The 18,566-nt window shown below is 40.9% G+C and overlaps 1 protein-coding gene across 1 annotated transcript in view; it reads right to left on the bottom strand.

Moving 5' to 3' along the window:
• LOC123993166 (S-arrestin-like) overlaps positions 1–4,136 on the bottom strand; it is a 28,170-nt gene extending 24,034 nt beyond the window's left edge. Inside the window, exons 1-5 of the mRNA XM_046295021.1 lie at positions 4,021–4,136; positions 3,540–3,605; positions 3,249–3,309; positions 3,082–3,126; positions 2,684–2,883 (exon numbers count right to left, since the gene is read on the bottom strand). Coding sequence (XP_046150977.1) covers positions 2,684–2,883; positions 3,082–3,126; positions 3,249–3,309; positions 3,540–3,587 — 354 coding nt within the window. The 5' untranslated portion in view covers positions 3,588–3,605; positions 4,021–4,136. The remainder of the gene's footprint in view (positions 1–2,683; positions 2,884–3,081; positions 3,127–3,248; positions 3,310–3,539; positions 3,606–4,020) is intronic.
• Between the last annotated feature and the right edge of the window lie 14,430 nt (positions 4,137–18,566).

The following is an 18,566-nucleotide window of genomic DNA, read 5'->3' on the forward strand; positions in this document are numbered from 1 at the left end:
AGCCTGTCAGTGTCACATCACTACTTACTACTGTCAGTCTGTTACAGTGTCACATCACTACTTACTACTGTCAGTCTGTTACAGTGTCACATCACTACTTACTACTGTCAGCCTGTCAGTGTCACATCACTACTTACTACTGTCAGTCTGTTACAGTTTCACATCCACTACTTACTACTGTCAGTCTGTTACAGTTTCACATCCACTACTTACTATGGCCAGTCTGTTACAGTGTCAAATCAATACTTACTACTGTCAGTCTGTTACAGTGTCACATCACTACTTACTATGGTCAGTCTGTTACAGTGTCACATCACTACTTACTACTGTCAGTCTGTTACAGTTTCACATCACTACTTACTACGGTCAGTCTGTTACAGTGTCACATCACTACTTACTACTGTCAGTCTGTTACAGTTTCACATCCACTACTTACTATGGCCAGTCTGTTAGTGTCAAATCAATACTTACTACTGTCAATCTGTTACAGTGTCACATCACTACTTACTATGGCCAGTCTGTTACAGTGTCACATCACTACTTACTACTACAAAATACAGATCATACTTTTTCTGCATATCTAAGCTTGCCTCTTGAGCTGTCTGTATCCCCCTGACTAGTAGTAATTACATTTTAAAAAACAACAACATTATTCTCTGCATCTCTGCTCAAATCTGGGTAAAAAATTGAAAGGAATGCGAGTCTTATTGAGAACATTTATTTTCTGAATTGTACCAACCTTGCCAGCTGGCATGCCAGCTAAAATAGTTAGACAAGCTAGCTACTTTAACTTGATTGATAGCCTGAAATGGTTTCTTGGTAGCTAGTTATGAGGTTGGGAGATTGGGAACGTACAGTTGAAGTCGGAAGTTTTACATACGCTTATGTTGGAGTCATTAAACTTGTTTTTTTAACCACTCCACAAATTTCTTGTTAACAAACTATAGTTTTGTCAAATGGGTTAGGACATCTACTTTGTGCATGACACAAGTCATTTTTCCAACAATTGTTTGCAGAGATTATTTAACTTATAATTCACTGTATCACAATTCCAGTGGGTCAGAAGTTTACATAGACTAAGTTGACTGTGCCTTTAAACAGTTTGGAAAATTCCAGAAAATTATGTCATGGCTTTAGAAGCTTCTGATAGGCTAATTGACATAATTTGAGTAAATTGGAGGTGTACCTTTGGATGTATTTCAGAGGCCTACCTTCAAACACCTGCCTCTTTGCTTGACATAATGGGAAAATCATAGAAATCAGCCAGCCATTTTTTTGGGACCTCCACAGGTCTGATCCATTCTTGGGAGCAATTTCCAAATGTGTGAAGGTACCACGTTCATCTGTACAAACAATAGTACGCAAGTATAAACACCATGGGACCACGCAGCCGTCATACTGCTCAGGAAGGAGACGCGTTCTGTTTCCTAGAGATGAACCTATTTTGGTGTGAAAAGTGCAAATCAATCCCAGAACAGCAGCAAAGGACCTTGTGAAGATGCTGGAGGAAACAGGTACAAAACTATCTATATCCAAAGTGAAACGAGTCCTATATCGACATAACCTGAAAGGCCGCTCAGCAAGGAAGAAGCCACTGCTCCAAAACCCCCATAAAAAAGCCAGACTATGGTTTGCAACTGCACATGGGGACAAAGATTGTACTTTTTGCAGAAATGTCCTCTGGTCTGATGAAACAAAAATAGAACTGTTTGGAGGAAAAAGGGGGAGGCTTGCAAGCCAAAAAACACCATACCAACCGTGAAGCACGGGGGTGGCAGCATCATGTTGTGCGGGGGCTTTGCTGCAGGAGGTACTGCTGCACTTCACAAAATAGATGGCTTCATGAGAAGGGAAATTATGTGCATATATTGCAGCATCTCCAGACATCAGTCAGGAAGTTAAAGCTTGGTCGCAAATGGGTCTTCCAAGTGGACAATGACCCCAAGCATACTTCCAAAGTTGTGGCAAAATGGCTTAAGGACAACAAAGTCAAGGTATTGGAATGGCCATCACAAAGCCCTGACCTCAATCCTATAGAATATTTATGGGCAGAACTGAAAAAGTGTGTGCGAGCAAGGAGGCCTACAAACCTGACTCAGTTACACCAGCTCTGTCAAGAGCTTGAGGGAAGCTTGTGGAAGGCTACCCGAAACGTTTGACCCAAGTTAAACAAATAAAGGCAGTGCTATCAAATACTATCAAAGTGTATGTAAACTTCTGACCCACTGGGAATGTGATGAAATAAATAAAATCTCTCTACCATTATTCTGACATTTCACATTCTTAAAATAAAGTGTTGATCCTAACTGACCTAAGACAAGGAATTGTTTTTGTATGTAAACTTCCGACTTCAACTGTACATGGGCTAGCTGAAGCCAACTTCATAAAAGCGCAAGGTGGTTAGTAGTATTACAGAGAAACAACAGAAAATGGAACATTAATATTTAAAAAAATTTAAACAGGATAAATCTGAGTGCACAAGCCCCTGTGCCCCCTATGGGCATGACGCCTCTGTGTACTGTGTGTCTGCGGTGTAGGGTGAAGTTGCCCCTAGATGTGATGGTGGGACAGTTTAGAATTTTCCCCGTTAATGGTTAAGGTTAGGATTTGGGGAATGGGAGCTGATCCTAGATCTGTACCTAGGGTACACTTCACCCCGAAGCATGCGTCTGCTCTTTGTCACCTCAAAGAAGAAAGGAATGGCATTGTCTCCCAGCTTGCGCAGTAGTTTCTCCTGCATCTTGGTGTGTATGCTCCTTTCCTTGTCCTGCAGTTCGGGGTACACCTGTCGGGTGGTCAGAAAGATGTCCCTACGGAAGGCCACACCCATCACGTCCATGTCATCTCTGCCATACCGGAACGTGCAGGACAGCATGACAAACACTATGGGGCACAAGTAGTAAACAATTTCTTCACTGCTTTTTTTATAGACAGTTACGTTAATTCCTAGGTACAACGTAACCTTACTAGGACAAACTTGGTGCCATATTTATAGGCTATAACTTGTTCAGGAAAAATTCCTGGCCCCTCTTCATTCCTCATTTACAAAGCTGACATGAGTTCAAATGTTGAAAAACCAACCTTTCTTTCCTTTGACCTGTACAGGGTCGATCAGCACAACTCCATCTGATTCATATAGGGGAGAGAAATAGCCCTTGAGCATGACAAAAGCACAAGGCAAAAAGATCCAAATAGAAGCAAGTCCTTCCCTTCCCTGAAATGGTTTTGTTTCTCGGTCACACACTCACCAACAGGGTCGATAGAGTCACAGTGATCCACAAAGTCCCTCTTGGCCATGTACACCCCAACCTATGACAGATCAGACATGAGACTTTTCCAATGGTAATGACAAATGGCCCTGCACATAGCCTACGTCGTTGTAGTTGTCACCAACTGCTCGCAAATACAAACAAACAAACAGGAGAAAATAACATAGATGACAAGCACGGGCAGATGGATAGGATGAAACCAAAATGAATACATCATTTTTTAAAGACAGCTCTGGTACTGTCTTTGCTGGTCTTAGGAGGGATACTCACCGACTTATCACGGGAGAGTTTCTTGAAGATAACATGTTTGGGGCTCATGGTTTTAGTCTCTGAAATCTACAGAAGAAATGACATTGTCACTACAAATGCGGCTGACTGACATAGGATCAAATAAGGGCTGATGTTTGATTGACGGCCGTCTTTATTCGATATCTGCAGGCATAGATACAAATCTGACTCAGTCTATCAGTGCAATGGCAATAAAACACTAAATGGCTGCTGAAAACAGTTTAAAGCCTCCAGAATTCTAGTTCTAAAAACCCCATCATATGATATCATCAACCCAATATTCTCTCATTGTACTAATAGTTTGCCTCTTCACCTGGCATTGCTATTTTCTCAATACCAGTCTAGGGAAGTTGCTGCATCGTATCATAACTACCTTATAATTGCTACACAAACATGCTTAACCACCCATCTTCCCCACACCCGACCTATACAGTAGAAATGCCACAAGGGCAGGTTGACTGACCTGTAGTTGTAGTGCTGGATGTGTAGGGGTCAGCTGCAGGTAACACTAGTGTACCAGGCACAACTATGTGGCTGCATTTATGATCTGTGTGGGTGCTGCTGACCCTCCCTCGACTCTGCCTCATCTCAAGCCAGAAATTGCCCTTAAGCACAGATCTAGGATAAGTTCACCCTCCATGAATCCTATTCTAAACCACTATGGAGTAAAGTGTCAAAACTGACCACAGATCAGTGTCTAGGGACGACTTCATCCCACCTCAGGTCCTCCCTGTCACGCCTCCCTCGGGATAAAGCAGGAGTTTAGTTTCTAATTGGATCGTCAGCTCCTTTCCATCAGCTTTATTAAGGGCCAAGATCTGAAGCACGAGGACATAATCCTTGTACAGTAGGCCTAACCAGCAGAGTGCACCGTGATGGGTCGTACACACTGGCAGCGTTCCAGGTTGACTATATTGCAGAGGTATGCCACAAAACACAACACCTGGATAGGTGTTTAACATATACACTAGCCACACCAGCTAGTAATCTGATGCCTGACTGCACAGTTGATGACATGGCATGCCACTATTAATTGATGCAATGTAACTGTTGCAATGTTGTCGGCCTGGAACGCGACCTCTGACTGAGCTTTGAGCCATTCTACTACTACAGTGCCTTTGGAAAATATTCACAGCCCTAGACTTTTTTCACAACTTGAAAATGTATTAAATTCAGATTTTTTTTCCCACTGCCCTACACACAATACCCCATAATGTCTAAGTGGAATTATGTTTTTCAAAATCTTTACAAATAAACCAAAAACGTAAAGATGAAATGTCTTGAGTCACTATGTATTCAACCCCTTTCTTATGTCAAGCCTAAATAAGTTCAGGAGTAAAAATGTGCTTAACAAGTCACATAAGTTGCGTGGACTCACTGTGTGTGCAATAATAGTGCTTAACATGATTTTTGAATAACTACCTCATTTCTCTACCCCACATATACACCTGTAAGGTCCCTCAGTCGAGCAGTGAATTTATAACACAGATTCAACCAGGATCAGGGAGGTTTTCCAATGCCTCGCAAAGATGGGTAGATGCATAACAAAAATAAAAAAGACACTAAATATCCCTGATTAATTACACTTCGGATGGACCCACTGTATCTTATGTGTATGTGTGTCTGTTCACAGTAGCTGCTGTTCCATAAGGTGTATTTTTAACTGTTTTTTAAAAACGGATTCTACTGCTTGCATCAGTTACCTGATGTGGAAAAGAGATCCATGTAGCCATTTCACGATGTAGTACTGTGCGCCTCCCATAGTCTGCTCTTGACTTAGTGATTGTGAAGAGACCTTTGGTGTCATGTCTTGTGGGGTATGCATGGGTGTCCGAGATTTCTGCTAGTAGTTTAAACAGTCACCTCGGTGCATTCATTATGTCAACACTTCTTACAAAAACAATTAGTGATGAAGTAAAGCTCTCCTCCACTTTGAGCCATGAGAGAATAATATTAATGTTCTCTCTACTGTTCAGCTGTGCTGCCATGTTCTGATACAATTGCAATTTTCCTGAGTCCCTCTTTGTGGCATCTGACCACACAGCTGAACAGTAGTCCAGGTGCAACAAAACCATAGCCTGTAGGACATGCCTTGTTGACAGTGTTGTTAAAAAAGCAGAGCAGCGCTTTATTATGGACAGACATCTCCCCATCTTTGCTACTGTTGTATCACCATGTTTTGACCATGACAGTTTACAATTCAGGGTTACTCCAAGCAGTTTAGTCACCTCAACTTGCTCAATTTCCACATGATTTATTACAATATTTAGTTGAGGTTAAGGATTAAGTGAATGATTTGTCCCAAATAGAATGCTTTTAGTTTTGAAATATTTACGACTAACTTATTCCTTGCCACACATTCTGAATCTAACTGCAGCTCTTTGTTAAGCGTTGCAGTGATTTAACTCGCTGTAGTAGCTGATGTGTATAGTGTTGAGTCATCTGCATACATAGACACACTGGCTTTACTCAAGGCTAGTGATATGTCATTAGTAAACATTTTAAAATGTAAGGGGCCTAGAGAGCTGCCCTGGGGAATTCCTGAATCTACCTGGATTATGTTGGAGGGGCTTCCATTAAACACCCTCTCTGTTCCGTTAGACAAGTAACTTTTTATCCACAATATAGCACAGGGTGTAAAGCCATAATGCATACGTTTTTACAGCAGCAGACTATGGTCAATAATGTAATTAAAAAAGTCTAACAATCTTTTCATCATCAATTTCTCTCAGCCAATCATCAGTGCCGTGCTTGTTGAATGTCCTTCCCTTTAAGCATGCTGAAAGTCTGTTGCCAATTTGTTTATAGTAAAATAGCATCGTATCTGGACCAACACACATTTTTCCAAAAGTTTACTACGGGTTGCTAACAGGCTGATTGGTCAGCTATTTGAGCCAGGAAAGGGGGCTTTAATTTTCTTGGGTAGTGGAATTACTTTTGCTTCCCTCCAAGCCTGAGAGCACACACTTTCTAGTAGGCTTAGAATTAAAATATGGCAAATAGGAGTGGCAATATTGTCCGCTATTATCCTCAGTAATTTTCCATCAAAGTTGTCAGACCCCGTGGCTTGTCATTGTTGATAGACAACAGTAATTGTTTCACTTCTTCCACACTCACTTTATGGAATTCAAAATTAAAATGCTTGCCTTTCGTAATTTGACCAGTTATACTTGAATGTGGTGTCAGCATATGTTGCTGGCATGTCATGCCTAAGTTTGCTGATCTTGCCAATGAAAAAAATCATTAAAGTAATTGTCAAAATCTGTGGGTTTTGTGATGAATGAGCCATCTGATTCAATGAATGGTGGAGCTGAGTTTGCCTTTTTGCCCAAAATATAATTTAAGGTGCTCCAATGCTTTTTACTATCATTCTTTGTGTAATTTATTCTTGTTTCATAGTATAGTTTCTTCTTTTTATTAAGTTTAGTCACATTATTTCTCAATTTGCAGTACGTTTGCCAATCGGTTGTGCAGCCAGACTTATTTACCATTCCCTTTGCCTCATCAATTCACAGGGATTTAACAGTTGCAGTTTTAAGCTTTTTCTTGAGTGGGAAACCTGGTGAAAGCCAGTCAACATTTAAATCAAACAAAATATATACCTCTGTTGATAGCACATACATTATCAAGCATTTCACACGTTATCCAGATACTGACTACTCACACTTGGTGGTCTATAGCAGCGTTCCAACAGAATAGGCTTTAGGTGAGGGAGATGAAACTGTAGCCATATTACTATAACAGTACTTAACATGAGATCCTCTCTAAGCATTAAAACGGTAACACCCCCACTTTTGGCATTTCTGTCTATTCTGTAGATGTTATAACCATGTATTGCTACCACTGTATCATCAAAGGTATTATCTAAGTGAATTTCAGTGATTGTCAGAAAATGATTGATTTCATGAACCTTGTTTCTTAAGTTACATTTGTTAACTTGGGCTATTTGTAGCTGGGGGTTAGTTTTTGTTGAGGACTGGTCAGTCAGTCGGGTCTGTAATAAGGTGTCCATATGAGGGCAGCGTCAATCTTGCTAGGATTGTCCTAATATGGACACCGTACAGGTGTACTACCGTACGGTCCTGTCCTGCCTGACTGAGCTGTAAAGACCTTGTTGTCAAACTCAGCAGTCTGCAGGCTGACATCAGCAGAGGGGCCTAGGGGATTACACTTTGAATATTAATCACCAGAGATGAATCGCTGCAATTTCTTCTCTCACAGACCATTCTACACACACTGTTAATACAGTAGGTAAACAAAGATGGGCAGAGGGAGTTACAGTCCTTCCTATGCATTTAATACTGACATGCATTTGCCCACATGCACCTGAAAGAGCATGCATTGCTTACATATATAATCACATTAATGTGGTACTGTGTGGCTCAGTTGGTAGAGCATGACACTTGCAACGTCAGGATGCGCTATGGCATATATTATTATTTATTACATTCATTTTAGTTCCAATATATCTGAATGAAACTATTTGTGACATCAAACATTAGACAATTTGTAACAAAAGGTAATTCCTATGAATTTACTCAAGACTACCACAAACAACCCCCCCATAATGCCACAAACTACAATAAACAATCTCAAAATACCACTAGAAACTACTACAGATTATGATATTATGTGGTTGATTGTGGTAGTTTGTTCTTGTAATATAGGTATTTTGGGGTTATTTGAGGTTGTTTGTGGTAGTCTGTATAGCTTTTTCAGGTAGTTTGTGGAAGGGACCGTTGAGGTTGTTTGAGGTTACCGTGTAATACAGTGCCTTGAGAAAGTATTCGGCCCCCTTGAACTTTGCGACCTTTTGCCACATTTCAGGCTTCAAACAAAGATATAAAACTGTATTTTTTTGTGAAGAATCAACAACAAGTGGGACACAATCATGAAGTGGAACGACATTTATTGGATATTTAAACTTTTTTAACATATCAAAAACTGAAAAATTGGGCGTACAAAATTATTCAGCCCCTTTACTTTCAGTGCAGCAAACTCTCTCCAGAAGTTCAGTGAGGATCTCTGAATGATCCAACGTTGACCTAAATGACTAATGATGATAAATACAATCCACCTGTGTGTAATCAAGTCTCCGTATAAATGCACCTGCACTGTGATAGTCTCAGAGGTCCGTTAAAAGCGCAGAGAGCATCATGAAGAACAAGGAACACACCAGGCAGGTCCGAGATACTGTTGTGAAGAAGTTTAAAGCCGGATTTGGATACAAAAAGATTTCCCAAGCTTTAAACATCCCAAGGAGCACTGTGCAAGCGATAATATTGAAATGGAAGGAGTATCAGACCACTGCAAATCTACCAAGACCTGGCCGTCCCTCTAAACTTTCAGCTCATACAAGGAGAAGACTGATCAGAGATGCCCATGATCACTCTGGATGAACTGCAGAGATCTACAGCTGAGGTGGGACACTCTGTCCATAGAACAACAATCAGTCAGTCGTATATTGCACAAATCTGGCCTTTATGGAAGAGTGGCAAGAAGAAAGCCATTTCTTAAAGATATCCATAAAAAGTGTTGTTTAAAGTTTGCCACAAGCCACCTGGGAGACACACCAAACATGTGGAAGAAGGTGCTCTGGTCAGATGAAACCAAAATGGAACTTTTTGGCAACAATGCAAAACGTTATGTTTGGCGTAAAAGCAACACAGCACATCACCCTGAACACACCATCCCCACTGTCAAACATGGTGGTGGCAGCATCATGGTTTGGGCCTGCTTTTCTTCAGCAGGGACAGGGAAGATGGTTAAAATTGATGGGAAGATGGGTGGAGCCAAATACAGGACCATTCTGGAAGAAAACCTGATGGAGTCTGCAAAAGACCTGAGACTGGGACGGAGATTTGTCTTCCAACAAGACAATGATCCAAAACATAAAGCAAATGGAATGGTTCAAAAATAAACATATCCAGGTGTTAGAATAGCCAAGTCAAAGTCCATACCCGAATCCAATCGAGAATCTGTGGAAAGAACTGAAAACTGCTGTTCACAAATGCTCTCCATCCAACCTCACTGAGCTCGAGCTGTTTCGCAAGGAGGAATGGGAAAATAATTCAGTCTCTCGATGTGCAAAACTGATAGAGACATACCCCAAGCGACTTACAGCTGTAATCGCAGAAAAAGGTGGCGCTACAAAGTATTAACTTAAGGGGGCTGAATAATTTTGCACGCCCAATTTTTCAGTTTTTGATTTGTTAAACAAGTTTGAAATATCCAATAAATGTCGTTCCACTTCATGATTGTGTCTCAGTTTTATATCTTTATGTTTGAAGCCTGAAATGTGGCAAAAGGTTGCAAAGTTCAAGGGGGCCGAATACTTTCGCAAGGCACTAAGTGGCGACCCGTCATTCACCTGTTTTGAGCCCGCCAGTTTGAGATGGGGGGGGGTGTTCCTGTTTCGCATGTTATTTTGGCATTAATACGTGTCACATATCAGTTTGCAAAGAATATATATATATATATATCATTGAGTTAAAGCCACTGTCGTGGTCATTTCCTGTATTAATAAATGAGGAGAGTTTACAGACCATACACAAGTCAGAATTCTACTTTAAACTTCATATTTTGATAATATGAGCTTCACCATAGCCCTTTGATTCTCAGATCAATTCAGTGTCTATAAATTAATTCTCTGAGAGTGCTTACAAAATAATAAGATAAGATACACCCCTCTCAACTCACATGACGAACCACAGATCTTAGGAACTTCACAAAGGGCATTTTACTTGAGAGGAGTATCCCATATATCCCATAGCCAGATAGCATAAGCTATAAATTATCGTTCAGTTTGGTCTCTTAGACGAGGTTCTACTTCTCGTTCTTGGTACTTCATAGTACCAAAACATTACCTCATCCAATGGCATATATCAATTGTCAATTCTCGATACTCCCATCTCAAATACAACACCCCTACTGGGCAAGCTCGGAGGGGAGTGAGACTCTAGGTCATATACTAGGTCAAGATTCATGCAACATCAGAGGGGTAATACAATGGTTCCAGACACTGCCATACTCCTCCCCCCAATGGCAAAAGGAGGGAGTGACTGGAGTACAGACATGGTGGAGCCCTTCACATGGTTTAGGAATAGTTAGACACATTCAAATATGAAGACAATCCTGACCTCTCCCGTCTCTGGGCCCCAAGTGACTATCTCACATAAGCATATTATGAAGGTAAATAAAACATTTTATTTATCAATGTTATCTAACTAATTCTGATTCAGCTACGACACCACATACAAACATGACTTCTTTTTTGTTTTCTTGAGTAAGGCAGCTCCAAAATGCAGGTGTTTCAGCCTAGTTTAGTGCTTTCTGTGATGGTGGGGCAAGCGAGCAGAAAATACGGAGCATTGTGCCGTGATTGGCTCAGTGTTCTGTTACTATGTCGCCGCCAAGTCTAAGGGTAGAAGCTAGAAAATTCTTGCCCCTTGAATGCTGCCATAGAAGTTACATTAGAAGTGCCAATCCAAGAGGGCTCAAGGTCATTTTCCACAGATAAAATGACTTCAAATCACATATGTACAGTAGCTTTGATTGGACTGATTATGTCATCATCAGACTTTCAAAATCTTAGCTAGCAGTCAGCATCATGAGTCAATTCAACAATTACTGGTAAATCCTTTTTAATTCTTGTCATATGAAGAGAAAACAATGAAGAGAAATAAACATTACACAACAAGTTGGAAATTGCAAATTCAACAATGTGGTATGGAAGGAATCAGTGACATTGTGAAGTGAAGTGTCTGTGTGGTCCCAAATCTGTTATTAAGGGTCTATTTTTCAAGTAAAAAATTATAAACATTCAACATCGACCATGCTGTCAATTAAACAGGATTTGTGCCATGCTCAAAACAACTGCGAAAACATGACTTCAGTGAGTTCAAGACAACTGGGAAGTTGGGAATAAACAAGCTCCGACTGGGAAAATACGTTTTGAACGGTCATCCAACTCGGAATTGTAAATCTGTCATCTTTCTAGAGCTATGACCTGAAGATCAATGACGTCACCATGATTTGAACTTGGTTATTATGGACCTTAAATCCAGAGAATGCCAGACTTTGAGGACAAAATTTGCCCATGAAGGACCGCTGTGCCACCTTCCTGTTCAAGTGAGCGTAGCACAACAAGGTGAGTCCAAAAATGTATTGTTTGCTGCTGCATAAATGATGTAATATGCCAGGGAGATATGTATACTGTAGCAAGATGTTAAGTATCCCATGTGCCTCTCCCTTTTAATTTGGTTTATTTATCCCTCTTAGTTGTGCCTACTGTTCTGACTTGGTGGTGCACATGTAGCCTATAACCTGTTCTAGAGAAATGTAATCATCAAATATTGTCTGCTTTCATTGTCTGCTTATATGTCCCCTTTATTTATCCTATGGTTCTGACTTGGTGTAGAGGGATTATAATGTAATAGCGGTCTATGTTCTGAATTCTGTCGCTTTACATTTCAAAAGTGCAAAACAAATAGTTGTATTGACTACGTCCGTCCTACATTAGCTGGCTCATTAATGTCTTAATCGAAATACGGATTGCCTCTTATCCGCTTGTCATCCCTTTATGCCATAGTTTGTACATCTCAATTGTCAATAGAAACCACATTTGTTTAAGCAAGTCAGCCATTTATCAGCTGTGTTTTTGTAAAGGCAGTACGTGAGGCTGAATGAACTGTTTCTCTGTCAGACAAGGCTCCATTGATAGCCAGATGCAGCAATGGTAAGGTGCTGGGACTACTGTTGCGACAGCTATATGTAGGCCCTAACAGTTTGTGGGCAACGTTTGTCACTGGTATAGTGCAATTAATTTATTGTTTAGTGTTGGTTGTGTAGTGGCTTTGCTGGCATGCATCCCACTTTTCTTTTGCCCCACCAAGATTTACATGCTAAAATCGCCAATAGTTAAGCAAGTCAGCCACATCAGCTTTGGTTTATAAAAGGCAGAGAATTAGGCTGAATTAACTGTTTCGCTGCCAGACAAGGCTCCGCTGATAGCCAGGAGTAGCAGTGGTAAGGATTCACTCCATGGTACTGAAAAGAAAGCTCTGCTGTTGGGACAGCTTTACTGTAGGCTTTAACAGTTTATGGGCACCGTTTGTTACTGTTATAGTGCAATTAATATATTGTTTAGTGTTGTGTTGTGTAGTGGCTTCGCCGGCATGCATCGCACATTTTTGGGGGGATTTTTCCCCACCAAAATGTACATGTTAAAATGCCACTGTGTGTGTGAGATGTATCGTCAACTTTGTAATTTCTAACTAATCATTTATTTATAGAAGTGTGTATGTGCTGGTTTCAGCCAACAGAGGTGGCTCGTCGGTTTCTTCACGAGCTCTCACTACTGTAGTTTTCACGCTAGCTTGTCAGTTGAATGAGTGACAAGCAGGGTCGCCATGTCCGGTTTTCTAACAAATTGGGCTACTTTCAAAACAATGTTGTGGATGAAAATGTATTGGTCGCGGGTTGCGGGTTTTTGGGCTATTTCTAAATTGCACTGTGGCCGCCATGGCATTTTCTTAAAAATATACAATTCACTGTGACCTGCTGCTGACTATCAAGCAGTGAGGCAGCCTGTTTCTGAATACAAAGGGAAGCACAGCTGAGAGCTGCCCAGTGACACGAGCCTACCAGACGAGCTAAATAACTTCTACGCTCGCGTAGAGGCAAGTAACACTGAAACATGCAAGAGAGCATCAGCTGTTCCCAGACGACTGTGTGATCATACTCTCCGCAGACGATGTGAGTAAGACCTTTAGAAACAGATCAACATTCACAAGGCCTGCATGAGAGCATCAGCTGTTCCGGACGACAGTGTGATCACTCTCCTTAGCCGACGTGAGTAAAACCTTTAAACAGGTCAACATACACAAGGCTGCGGGGCCAGACAGATTACCAGGACGTGTACTCCGAGCATGCGCTGACCAACTGGCAAGTGTCTTCACTGACATTTTCTGTAATACCAACATGCTTCAAGCAGACCACCATAGTCCCTGTGCCCAAGAACACTAAGGTAAACTGCCTAAATTACTACTGACCCAAAGCATTCATGTCTGTAACCATGAAATGCTTTCAAAGGTTGGTCATGGCTCACATCAACACCATTATCCCAGAAACCCTAGACACACACCAGTGTGCATACCACACCAAAAGATCATGCAATCTCTATTGCACGCCACACTGCCCTTTCACACCTGGACAAAAGGAACATCTATGTGAGAATGCTATTCATTGACTAAAGCTCAGCCCTCAACACCATAGTGCCGTCAAAAGCTCATTACAAAGCTAAGGACCCTGGGACTAAACACCTCCCTCTGCAACTGGATCCTGGACTTCCTGACGGGCCGCCCCAGGTGGTAGGGAACAAGACATTCGCCACGCTGATCCTCAACACGTGGGCCCCTCAGGGGTGCGTGCTCTGTCCCCTCCTGAACTCCCTGTTCACTCATGACTACACGGGCATGCAAGCCGCCAACACTATCATTCAGTTTGCTTATGACAACAGTGGTAGGCTTGATCACCGACAACGATGAGACAGCCTACAGAGACCTGTCCGTGTGGTGCAAGGACAACAACCTCAATATGATCAAGGTGATGATTGTGGGCTATAGTTTTGGCAAGTCAGTTAGGACATCTACTTTGTGCATGACACAAGTAATTTTTTCCAACAATTGTTTACAGATTATGTCACTTATAATTCACTGTATCACAAAAATCCAGTGGGTCAGAAGTTTACATGCACTAAGTTGACTGTGCCTTTAAACAGCATAGAAAATTCCAGATGATGATGTCATGGCTATAGAAGCTTCTGATAGGTTAATTGACATTTGAGTCAATTGCAGGTGTACCTGTGGATGTATTTCAAGGCCTACATTCAAACGCAGTGCCTCTTTTGTTGACATCATGGGAAAATCAAAAGAAAATCAGCCAAGACCTCAGAAAAACTATTTGTAGACCTCCACAAGTTCGGTTCAACCTTGGGAGCAATTTCCAAACACCTGAAGGTACCACGTTCATCTGTACAAACAAGAGTACGCTAGTATAAACACCATGAGACCATGCAGCCGTCATACCGCTCAGGAAGGAGACTCATTCTGTCTCCTAGAGATGAACGTCATTTGCTGCGAAAAGTGCAAATCAATCCCAGAACAGCAGCAAAGGACCCTGTCAAGATGCTGGTGGAAACACGTACAAAAGTATCTATATCCACAGTAAAAAAAGTCCTATATCGACATAACCTGAAAGGCCACTCAGCAAGGAAGAAGCCACTGCTCCAAAACCGCCATAAAAATGCCAGACTACGATTTTCAACTGCACGTGGAGACACAGAGCGTACTTTTTGGAGAAATGTCCTCTGGTCTAATGAAACAAAAATAGAACTGTTTGTCCATAATGACCATAATTATGTTTCGAGGATAAAGGGGGAGGCTTGCAAGCCGAAGAACGCCATCCCAACCGTGAAGCTCACGGGGTGGCAGCATCATATTGTGGGGGTGCTTTGCTGTAGGAGGGACAAGTGCACTTCACAAAATAGATGGCAACATGAGAAAGGAAAATTATTTGCATATATTGAAGCAACATCTCACGACATCAGTCAGGAAGTTAAAGCTTGGTCGAAAATGGGTTTTTCAAAAGTTGTGGTAAAAAGGATAACAAAGTCAAGGTACTGGAGTGGTCATCACAAAGCCCTGACCTCAATCCTATAGAACATTTGTGGGCAGAACAGAAAAAGCGTATGCAAACAAGGAGGCCTAAAAACCAGACTCAGTTACACCAGCTCTGTCAGGAGGAATGGGCCAAATTGTGGGAAGCTTGTGGAAGGCTATCTGAAACGTTAGACCCAAGTTAAACAATTTAAAGGCAATGCTACCAAATACGAATTGAGTGTATGTAAACTTCTGACCCACTGGGAATGTGATGAAAGAAATCATCTGAAATAAATCACTCTACTATTATTCTGACATTTCATATTCATAAAATAAAGTGGTGATCCTAACTATCTAAAAAGGGAATTTGTACTAGGATTAAATGTCAGGAATTGTGAAAAATTGAGTTGAACCTTTTTAGGACAGGCATTCCGCTAGCGGAACCGCTCGACCACATTCCGCTGTAAAGGCAGCGCACAAAATTAAAAAGACATTTTAGAAATATGTAACTTTCACACATTAACAAGTCCAATACAGCAAATGAAAAACTTCTTGTTAATCTACCCATCGTGTCCGATTTTTAAAAGGCTTTACAGCGAAAGCACAACATATGATTTTGTTAGGTCAGAGCCAATTCAGAAAAACTCAGCCATTTTTCCAGCCAAAGGAGTCACAAAAAGCAGAAATATAGATAAAATTAATCACTAACCTTTGATGATCTTCATCAGATGACCCTCATAGGACATCATGTTACACAATACATGTATGTTTTGTTTGATAATGTGCATATTTATGTCCAAAAATCTCAGTTTACATTGGCGCGTTACGTGCAGTAATGTTTTGATTCCAAAACATCCGGTGATTTTGCAGATAGCCACATCAAATCCCATAAATACTCATAATAAACATTGATAAAAGATACAAGTGTTATTCACAGAATTAAAGATAGACTTCTCCTTAATTAAACCGCTGTGTCAGATTTTTAAAAAACTTTACGGAAAAAGCATAATCTGAGTATGGCGCTCAGAGCCCAATCCAGCCAAAGAAATATCCTCCATGTTGGAGTCAACAGAAGTTAGAAATAACATTATAAATATTCACTTACCTTTCATCAGAATGCTCTCCCAGGAATCCCAGTTTGACAATAAATGACTGATTTGTTCCATAAAGTCTATCATTTAGCCACTTGTTGTTAGCGTATTCAGCCCAGTAATCCATCTTCATGAGGCACAAGCACTTCGTCCAGACAAAAACTCAAAGTCCCGTTACAGGTCGTAGAAACAAGTCAAACGATGTATGGAATGAATCTTTAGGATGTTTTAATATAAATCATCAGTAAGGTTCCATCCGGAGAATTCCATTGTCTGTAGAAAATCACTGGAACGAGAGCTAACTCTGTTGGGGCTGTGCGTCACGAGCCTGAGACACTCTGCCAGACCCATGACTCATTCAGCTCCCATTCCCCCTCCTTTATAGCAGAAGCCTGACACAAGTTTCTAAAGACGGTTGACATCTAGTGGAAGCCTTAGGAAGTGCAACTTGATCCCATAGACACTGTATTCGGTCGGTCAAGCTTTGAAAAACTACAAACCTCAGATTTCCCACATTCTGGTTGGATTTCGCTCAGGTTTTCGCCTGCCATTTGAGTTCTGTTATACAGACATCATTCAAACAGTTTTAGAAACCTCAGTGTTTTCTATCCAATACTACCTCCCCAAATGGCTTAGGACCATTGACTGTATGATCGCCATGTGAGTGCACACAAAAATCTGTGAAAATAAATGAATGACAAAAACATTCAAGTTTTATGTCAAATCTTAAATATTGGCAGATTAGTTTTCACAGTTGATTGAAAAGTTGTAAGGTATCCTTTGATGGTATTTACTTGTTCCAAATTATTCATTGTTGTATCCTAGGACCTGCAATAGATACATATACATTCAACCACAAGGGTGTACTAATGAGCAATGTGAGATATATATTTTTTAACAGAGGACTACAGAAATTATATTATTTCAGTGTAGATAAGGGAAGGGCAGGTGAAAATAAAAACATGACAGTCAGACAAGACAGTGTTTGAATCAAATGGATTTGCATATGAATGGAGTGAAAATTAGCTGACTTCCTGATCTGTAAGGTAAGTAACTTTAATATGTCAAGCGGTTAACGTTTTCTTGGCCATTTTCTGAAACATAGCAATGTTTAAGACATGGATTTCATGCTGTAAGGATAACAAGGTCCCCAAAAGCAGTTCAAATTCATGTTCATTTTATTAGCTAAACAAAACGCATTTTAACAGTGAAATTGTCACAGAAATCAGCCTTGTTTGCATAGCGAAGAAGAAAATGTAATTTAGGCTGTAATGATCGCCAAAATTCGAATCATTAGGTCATCACACCGTTGATATAGCAACGGACGCTAATAGTTTATCAAATCTCATTGTGACGGAGGGGAAAAAAATTTGGCCGGGGGACATTTGGCATGACAAGCCCGTAGAACAGCAGCCATCTCTGCTAGCGCCATCTCTAGATGCTAGCTTGTTTTACTCCAATGTTTGTAAACAAAGTGAATGTAAATAAACACTTTAATGCCTAAAATAATGTTCAAACTATAACTTTTATACCATGGATGATCAGTCCTTGCATCAGACACCTCTGGTAGAGAAAAACATATTTTCCTAGTTCATTCATTGTCAAATTCATCAATCAACCACTCTGTCTTCTTGCCAAGTAGCAAACTAAAAAGCCCTGGCCAGTAGCAGCGAATACAGACCCCAAAAATATTTTGTCCATTTTAAGTGTTGGTCCCATGTTTCATGAGCTGAAATAAAATATTTTTAAAGTTCCATATTTGCTATTCTAACTTCCGCGATGCATATAAGGCCCTCCCCCGCCCTCCTTTTGGAAAAGCTGACAACGACTCCATTTTGTTGATCCCTGCCTACAGACAGAAGCTAAAACAAGAAGCTCCTGCGCTCAGGTCTGTTCAACGCTGGTCCGACCAATCTGATTCCACGCTCCAAGACTGCTTCCATCACGTGGACTGGGATATGTTCCGTACTGCGTCAATAACAACAACATTGACGAATACGCTGATTCGGTGAGCGAGTTCATTAGAAAGTGCATTGAAGATGTCGTTCCTATAGCAATGATTAACACATTCCCAAACCAGAAAGCGTGGATTTATGGCAGCATTCGCGTGAAACTGAAAGCCGAACCACTGCTTTTAACCAGGGCAAGGTGACCGGAGACATGACCGAATCTCCGCAAGGCAATCAAACAAGCTGAGCGTCAGTATAGAGACAAAGTAGAGTCGCAATTCAACGGCTCAGACACAAGAGGTATGAGGC

Source organism: Oncorhynchus gorbuscha, linkage group LG13 (genome assembly GCF_021184085.1).
Source record: "Oncorhynchus gorbuscha isolate QuinsamMale2020 ecotype Even-year linkage group LG13, OgorEven_v1.0, whole genome shotgun sequence".
NCBI classification, from domain to species: Eukaryota; Metazoa; Chordata; class Actinopteri; order Salmoniformes; family Salmonidae; genus Oncorhynchus; species Oncorhynchus gorbuscha.